The 9095-nt window shown below is 41.6% G+C and overlaps 1 protein-coding gene across 1 annotated transcript; it reads right to left on the reverse strand.

Annotated features, from left to right (window-relative positions):
• Positions 1 to 580: 580 nt before the first annotated feature.
• On the reverse strand, positions 581 to 1691 carry SMIM10L1 (small integral membrane protein 10 like 1). The gene has a single exon (XM_029953926.1). The coding sequence runs from the start codon at positions 1551 to 1553 to the stop codon at positions 1317 to 1319; it is 237 nt and encodes a 78-aa protein (XP_029809786.1). The 5' UTR covers positions 1554 to 1691; the 3' UTR covers positions 581 to 1316.
• Between the last annotated feature and the right edge of the window lie 7404 nt (positions 1692 to 9095).

The raw sequence follows: 9095 nt of genomic DNA on the forward strand, positions 1-9095 counted from the left end.
CTGAGCTGTCACCTCAGAGCTCCAGGGGATGGGCGTGGCTTGAACTCACAAGCCCGGAGGTCATGGAGGTCACGATCTGAGCCAAATCAGACATCTAACAACCGACTGAGCTACCCACGTGCCCCGGTTTCCTTGGTTTTAAAAAATTCTGCAGATCATGAATTCATTCCCAGGCTCTGAGAAACTAAACATCTCTTGTCTTTACATTCAAACACATGTAGTACTCTCAGTTTTTCTTTTTGAGTCATTCCACCTAACTTTTTATCTTTAGGCATTTCATACTGCATTCAAGCCGTTCTCCCCTACTCTCACCCTCTTTAACACAGTAATGTAGATTATGATTTTAGCAACTTTACGGCATACTCTTTATGCCGTTTCCTCTTTAAATAATAAAATGCTTCTTTTTATCAACAACAGACTGTATCTTTAAACTTCCCACTTTATAAGGACACCATTACCATTCCATATACTTTCCCTACCACCTTCAACAACCCTACTTGAAAACTGCACTTTTCCATTACCAAAACTGTTAACATTTGCATTCTACTTTGTAACCATAATTAAGTATTCTCTCAAAAGATAACCATAAACATCATTTACATTAATTATTATTGTGTAAATGTTATTCACAAAGTAGCCAAGGTTAGTGCTAAGAGAGGACTTCCTTTTCTTTGGCTCCAAAGTCTTGAACTACAGGGACACTGAAAGAGTCCATTTTTCCAAAACTCCAACCCTCTGTTCAAAATCCAGCTGCATTTTGCTTGGTTTGGTATTAGAAGGATGCTTTTCCTGTACAGTTGTGTTTCTCACTGAAAATTTCACTGTCATTGTTTTCTTATGTTGAAGAAATATATTTTTGTCTTACACGTGTATCTTTAAGATCTTCAGCCTCGTAGTCAAAGTCTTGGTTACAATTCAATCCCATCTTCCCGAAATTTCTTATTGTAATTTGGGCCGTGAGCTTATACATTAAAAAAACTTTTTTCTGAAAACTTTAGTAGCCGCCTTTGTTTCCAAGGCGTCACGTTCGTCCTGTTTTTAAGGATGCAAAGCTTCTTAAATACTGCGGTAGGCCTTAACTGAAGTTCGTCCTTTGCGGTCGCCGGAAAACCGCTACCTTCCTCTCTCGAGCCGCGGCCCGCTTTCCGCCCCGGCCCGGGAAGCCCGCCTAGGAACAGAGAGCGCAGCCGCAGAGAGCGCTCGCACCATCTCGCGAGACTCCAGAGCACCGAGCTTGTAAAGTTTCTTTCGCCGCCGCCAGGCCTCCTGGGAGTGCGCCATGTCCTGGCCGGGAAGGCGGCAGCGTAATTACGGCACTAAATGTGTACCTGTAAGCGGATGTTGAGGATCACCGAGCCCGCGACGTAGAAATACGGAAAGTTCATGCGCAGCTGCCAGGCTAGCTCGAAGAAGGCGAGCAGGGTGCGGGAGAGCCCTTTGCAGAAGACGCCGTAGGAGCTGGGGGCCCCGGCCACGCTGGAGGCGTTGAGGGCCAAGGAAGACGGAGCAACCGGGGTGGCCATGAGTCTGGTGACGCCGCTCCCCCAGTGCATAGAGCCGAGGGTCACCCCGGGGATTGCAGACGCCCGACCAACGGCCAGGACTGCGAAGGGCGTAGCGGGGGCGGCTAACGGACCGCCGGACTCACAGCTGCGCCTCCCGCTGCCGCAGCTCCCTCCCCGGCAGCCGTTGGAGCTCCGCCCCTTCCTGTTTGATGCTCCTACCGGTTTTTAGCGCTTGAGTTTAACAGGTGGTAGGTGTGCAAGGGGTTATTTATATATATATGTCATACACAATGTCATATATGGACACCCAAACAGGTCCTATTTTGTGTTTAGAAGGAAGAAAGGAAGGTAAATAAAATCGTGTCATTTGCCCTAGAGAACACAATTTGTAAGCGTCGAACTCTAGATTAAAACTCAGGTTTGTCTGCTATGTGATCTGGTTATTAACCGGGAATCTCACCCTTTGTTTTCTTAAAATTAACCCTAATATTAGGGCAAGATGAACTCCTTGCATAAGCCAATTCTGGCACAAAATCTCCGTGTTCATAACATACTGTAATGGTAAAGGATCACAGTCTTGGGCTATGGATTTTCTTATGTATTAGGACTCTTCCAGTTGGAAGAGACAGAAACATTTAAGCAAAACTAAATGCACACACATACTCATATATATTTCTTTTTTGGCAGGACGTATTACATATATACAGTATCATCTCCCCCCCCCCCCCCCCCAGGTAAACCCATGAAAAGTCTCGATTATGTATGGGAAATTCTACCATTTCTGCATGGGGATGCACCTGTAACGTGTGACTAGGGTCCAGAGGTTGGAATACCACTAAAATATCCACTCGGAATAACCATAGGGTAACATAGTGTATCTCCCATAACCACATACTCTTCTGGTGTTTAAATTATGCACACTTCATTAATCTCCCATTTTAACTAGTAAGAGCTGCATTTTTCATCATAGACAAGTTCTGCATTTAAGGATTATTCAGATGTGTAACTTCTGATCACCTTCAGATTACAGTCTATTTCTGAAAAGCATTGTTCAAATATCCCACATTTCACCATGCAGTGAATAGCTGTAGTGACTATTCCAAGCACAATTTATGTGTTCTAGAAGACCTCTGTTTCTGTATATCCTGATGATATGGCTGGTACAAATAACATGCCACTCTGAGGCATGAAATTTGTAAAATGTAAATATGTGTACCCAGCTAGAATTTCTTTGACTTTGCTGTTCTAATTCCACCCAAGCAACACTGTATGCAGCACTTAGAGGAACTGATTATAAGTCATTTAAGACAACTTGCAAAATACAGAATGTTTGAAAATATAAAATATTCTGAAGAGTAGTATAAGATAAATGACAACTCTGAGAACTAGGATGAAATTTGTAATTTTAGTACATGAGTACAATGTACTCTTTCTGAAAATTGAAAAAGTAATAGAGGTATCAAGGGTCACCTAAGTCATTAAGTTTCTGGATTTTCCATTTCCAACTGTATAAAACTATGTGGACTCATTTTCTTCTACCCTTTCTCTGTTAGCCCACCCCCTACACCCGCCTCTGGTCAACTCCATCAAAATTCTGTCTTTTATCCTGAGCCCATGGGAAAAATAGCAGCCATCTACTCCTAACATGGTTAGGTAGAAGTCCTGTGTCAATGGGAAAGAACTAGGCAAGGAAGAATAGTCGTGAAGCTTTGACTTGTACTCATCAATGCTTTAAAGCTGATGAAGGATTTTCATCAGGTGAAACTGACAGTGGAAGGTAAATAGGATCAAATATTTTACATGGTTGTGGTTTTTATGTCCTTTGATCTTTAGACTTGAATGATTGATCCATGCTTCTTGCCAAGTAGGCACATGTAAGCTATCAATAGTAACACATGTCCTAACAATTTCTCCAGTTGTCACATTTACTGTAACTTGACTTTTCCTAATCTTTCTGATCTCCTCCTTTTGACTGTGTATTCCCAGTTTAGTACTTTTTAATGATCCTTTGGGAAAGTTTAAGCACCAGTAGGTCTGCAAAGTACTATATTGGCAAATTCTCACCATTGTAGTTAACAGGTATGTCTTCTTTCATTATTTTATTAACTTGGGCCTTGTCTCTTATTCTGAGTCTGGCCAGACTTGTCAATTTTGTTTATCTTTAAAAAAAAAACAACAGCTTAATTTCACTGATTATTTTTTCCTACTGACTGTATAGTCTCTATTTTTCATTTATGCTCCTTGTTAGTTATTTCCCTAGTTCTTTGAAGTATAAGTTGGGTTGTTTATTTGAGAACTTTCAGTCAGCCTGGCCCAAGCACATGGTTGCCACTCAAACCTTTGTGATCGTCCATGCCACCATCTTTGTTCTTAGGGGCTCCTAGCAGATGATGGTATGTGAAGACCTGTCAGTGTGCCTAAGGGTTCCCAAAGGCAGGTCTGCTCTTCATGCAGCAGCTGGCGAGTCAGGACGTTGAGTCCTATCAATAGATAGGAGTAGACAGGATCAATAGATTGATTAACCCCTATCAGGGAGAAAAGAAGCTGGTGTTTTCACCTCCTTTGTGCTAAGCAGAGGGAATCTGTGCTGGGCGTCTTTGTGCGTACATCTAGAACCATGTCTTTATTTTGTGTGGTCCCTAGGGACCTGTGGGTACTGAATCTGGTCAGCTCCAGAGCCAGTCCCCCTGGCAGCCATAACAGTTGGGCTGCTGGACGTGTGGATATGCTGCTTCCCATGAGAAGCCAGAGATTCGGTTTTGTTGGTGAAGCGATCTGGGAGGATACAGTGGGAGATGCACCTAGCAACTTGAGCCAATATATGGTTCAACATCAAAGACGCATATTTAAGCTTTTGTTGCCATTATAGCTCACTTTTAATACCACTTTTTGTACCAGTCATCTTTTATTGTGTAACAACCTTAAAACTCAGTGATAGACAACACTAAATTTTTTTTTAAATGTTTACTTATTTTTGAAAGAGAGAGAGAGAAAGCATGGGAGGGGCAGAAAGAGAGGGAGACACAGAATCCGAAGCAGGTTCCAGGCTCTCAGCTGATGACTCAGAGCCTGATGGGGGCTTGAACTCATTAACTGTGAGATCATGACCTGAGCCAAAGTCAGACACTCAACCGATTGAGCCACCCAGGTGCCTCATAAATGTCTATTCCTTATATGTCTCTAGAGACCGGTAATCTATGTTGGATTTGCCTTCGATATCTCTACTGTTTTCAGATTTCTTGTTCTGTAACTGGGGGCCAACTGGAAGCTAGCAAGAGGAACTTGCTCCTTATATCTCTTACCTTTCACCCTGGACCAGTTCACTAGTGTAGACATAACCTTCTCATGGTGATAATAGAAATTTAAGAGTGAAGAGGGCTCAGTATGCAAGCCCCAGTAATGTAAGTCCAGCAATAGAAGACTCTGCTGGCAAAATATATGCCAACATCTAATTAGCCAAAGCAATTAGCTTTGAGCACAGAGTCAAAGAACAGATCATCCCTCTCTCATGGTGAGAAAGTATAGCAACGTGATAGGCTGAAGAATTGGGATCAATTTAAGCAATCACCACAGCATCCCGTACATTATGAAAGCAATACTAAGCTGCATTTATGTCCTTGCATATACACGAGTCTCAATTTTCTAGTCTTAATCTGAAATTCTCCATCTTATTATAAGATCTTAAAGATAGAGAGCTCCATTTGGACTTAAAGAGATGATTACGACTGTCTTCTTTTTTGGAATTCTGCTAATTCTGTGTGTGTGTGTGAATGTGCAAGTTTCCTGTAAATCCCCGTCTGTCCCATGTGTAAACTGACAACTATCTGCTTATTAACTCCATTCTGTTCCTTCTTAGGTTGAATTCATTTTTTTCATTGGAGTCTTATTGGTCAGTTTGCTTCCTCTTTATTGACAATATTGAGCAGGTAGGTTTTTTTTTTTTGTTAAGATCCCTTACCCCCAGCATTGCTTCTTTGAATTTTACCTTCTGAAGACTCTTGTTATAGCACATGGTGTAAGTATGTTTTGTTTTTTGATGAAAGCACCTATCATTTAAATTCAACTCATTTTCTTGTCATTGAATATTTAATATAAGCCAAAGGTATCTTCCATCATTAAACCTCTACTCCAAGTCCATGGTTGTCTTGCCTGGCTCTCCCTCTCAGCCTCCATATACTTTCTTTTAATGCCCTAATTTTGTATATATTTTTTTGCATTTTGATACCGAATACATACTATTCCTAACTTCTGAGCCACATTCAGGTGCATCTTGAAATTCAACAATTAATGCCAGAAATGTCTCCATGTTCTATTACTGCTTTGTGTAGTCACCTTAGCAATAAGAACGCAATTTGTAAATGCCAGAGTCAAGATTGAGATTCAGGTTTATCTTCTATGTAAGCTAATATATAAGTCCAGAAATATCTTAGTTCTGGAATCTTTGTGCTTTTCACTACACAGCATTACTTCTAAATTTAGCTAAAAGTAAGTCTTTATTAGGAACCAAACTGGGCTAAAGGTACCAAAAGTCTATTTCATGACATAACCATTGATGTTTAAATGGAACTGCAGGGTGTGGGTGTTCTTATATTAGTCAAAGATGTTTAAGTTTTAAGTTAGAAAAAAGTAACCAAAACAGACTTTTATACAACTGGAAATTCTGGGAATGGAGTAGCTTTCTGTATGGTTAGATTTAGATGAACATGACAGCTGTGGCCAAGCCCAAAGAGAAGTCTTAAAAATAAACAGCCAATTTTCAATCTCTAGAGCAACAATAAAACGATACACCTGTACCCTCCTATGACCCCAGTATTCTTTCCATGCAGGTAGATGCCCTGTCAATGATGTCAACCTTATTAAATTTAATGACCTTCCCTCCTATTGTAGGTAAAACAATGGCCCCTCAATAATGTTCACATTCTAATCTCCTCAACCTATGATCATGTTAAGTTGCAAGGCAAGGGGAAATTAAGGTTGCAGATGAAACTAATGTTGCTAATCAGTTGACCTTGATATGTGGAGATTGTCTTGAATTATCCAGGTGGGCCCATTGTAATCATAAGGGTCCTTTTAAGGGGAAGAGAGTGAGAGAAAGAAATGAGAAGATGGAGGCAGGGATCAAAGTACTGTGATTGCTGACTTGGAAGAAGAAAAGGGCCTTGAGCTAAGGAATGTGGCCAGGTGCTAGAGCTGTAAATGGCAAGGAATGCATTCTCCCCTAAAGCACCCAGAAAAAATGCATCCTAGACTACCATTGATTATATTCCACTTTAGTTTTAGACCAGTGGAACTGGTTTCTACCCTCCAGAATTGTATAGTAAACTATGTTTGTGATTATTACAGCTGCAATAGGAGAATAATATGCCTCTTTATGCAACGGACCCTGAACTTTTCACCATAAATAAGTTGTGATACCTATTTATGTGTTTAAGTAACAATATTCATGGATTATCTAAAGGATAGGTAAAATTCCAGAATATGTATCTATCCATGCACTATAGGTAATTTGCAGGTCAGTTTCAGTCCAGTTGAGCATATTTACCATGCCCCAAATATCTTTATTTCTGTGTATTTAACTAACAGTATGACTGGTATGTGAACTTAACTTACTGTTGTGAGATTTGTCTGGAAGACTTGGTTATACTCTTCCATTTCAAACATCCTATTTCACAGTCTCCAATTTCAATCTTACTAGTTGTGGCTCAGCTACCATACTAGCATGCAGTCAGCCCCAAGAAGTTCAACAGTTGGTAACTCAAGATGATTTTTAAGGTAATTGTACAAGACACAGGATAAGGCTGAAGGAAAGTAACCAGCTATGAGAATTATAAGAGAAAGTATGACTGAGAAACAGGGTCTGGTAAAAAAGAAGCCCAGAGGCTCAAAATGGGGTCACTAAGACCAAGTTCCCAAACATGGGCTTAAATACCCAATCTAATTGCAGTTTCAACCTCTCCCAGAAACATAGTCTTACCTAACCAGTCAGCAGTTTCCCCATCAGTACCAGTGAATCTGCCTCCTGAGTGTACCCATCCCTCAAAGAAAGATGAGATACTCCGCATAAAAAACCTTGCTTGCCCCACTAGAAAGAAGCTTCACCTAGACAATCCTTTTCTTCTGCTAGTAACTTTCCTGTTCCCACTCTACCCTTCTATGAAAACCTTCCATGTTGTACAGCTCCTCGGAGCCCCCTCCTTGCTAGATGGGATGCTGCGCCATTTCATGAATGGCAATTTAATAAAGCAATCAGCATCATTTAATAAAGCAATCAGATCTTCTAACCAGGCTGAATTTTGTTTTTTAACGGATTTGGTGGCAGCAAAGGGATCTGAAACAAATTTCTAGAAGCATTTGGGAAGACAGAAAATACAGGCATGGTACATAGGAACTTTTTGAGTGCATTGTCTTTCTCACCATTTCTGAGGGCTTTCTTTGGGTAAGCTCCTAGTGATCTGAGAGGCTCTTTTTTTTTTTTTTTTTTTTTTGCTTTTGCACTACCAAATATAACTAGCTTTCCTTTATAGGACAGGCCAATTTGCACTGACAGATGATTACGCCCAGAGCCCAACTGAGCTGGCAGCCCAGAACCAAGTCCCTAGCCTTTCAGATTACAAGTCCCCGAATAGAAAACCTCAGCAAATTTCCAAGGGAGTTGGTGGTAGTGTGCACAGGACCTTTTTGTGTAGAGAAGGGCTATTGCTAGCCGGGATCTTGGAGGCCAAAAGAATGACAAAAATTGGTGACATACGTCAAGCATTTAAAGGTTCTTGGAGTGCTTGCCACTATAGAAGACTTTCATGATAGGATTAGTCAGTCGTGGAACAGGTTAGATTGGCACCAGGTACCCCGTCAACCTCAGGAAGACTTGTGTGCAACGAGGTACACTGTAAAACACGCGCCACCCCAACCCCATGGCATATCCCTTTTAGGCATAAGTCTGTCTCCCAGAAACCCAGTGTCTTAGCTAATGAGATCTTTAGATCCTGAAGAGCCAAGCACTTCTTGGCGCACCAGCCTATTTTACATCTAAGAATTGTAGTCTCAGAAGTTGCAGATAGGTAGCCAGATGGAAAAATTTTTACTAAAAATAACCTAGAATTACAATGACCATTATGGTGAGAAGCCCAAAACCTTAAAATTAGAGCTAGACAGACCAAGACTTAGCTGGTCTGTGCTATTTCTGAGAAAATTAAAACTGGACCCGCCCTGCTTGTTCTGCTTCTGTACTGATGCTTGGGGGGCAACACCCTGGGTGGGAACAACCAGATGGCTGGGTGGGAACGGCCAGACGGTCAGGGAAGGTCAACTGGAAAGCCTGATAACAGGGCAGGGAATATTAGTGTCCAAGTTATGGCGGGACCCAATCAAAAGATGCTGAGTGTTTAAACCTCAACTTTGACCAATGCTTGTGCTGTGGCTGGGGAATGCCCCAAACTTGTTTGTATCTGCCTATAAAAAAGAGTGTAAATCGCCTGCTCGGGGCTCTCTCTCTCTCTCTCCCCGCTCTATCGGCGGCGTGGAGAGTGCGGAGATCCCGGGTTCGAACCTGCAATAAACGACCCTTGCCGCTTGGCTTTGACTCTGGACTCT

The sequence above is a fragment of the Suricata suricatta genome, chromosome 10, assembly GCF_006229205.1.
Source record: "Suricata suricatta isolate VVHF042 chromosome 10, meerkat_22Aug2017_6uvM2_HiC, whole genome shotgun sequence".
NCBI lineage: Eukaryota > Metazoa > Chordata > Mammalia > Carnivora > Herpestidae > Suricata > Suricata suricatta.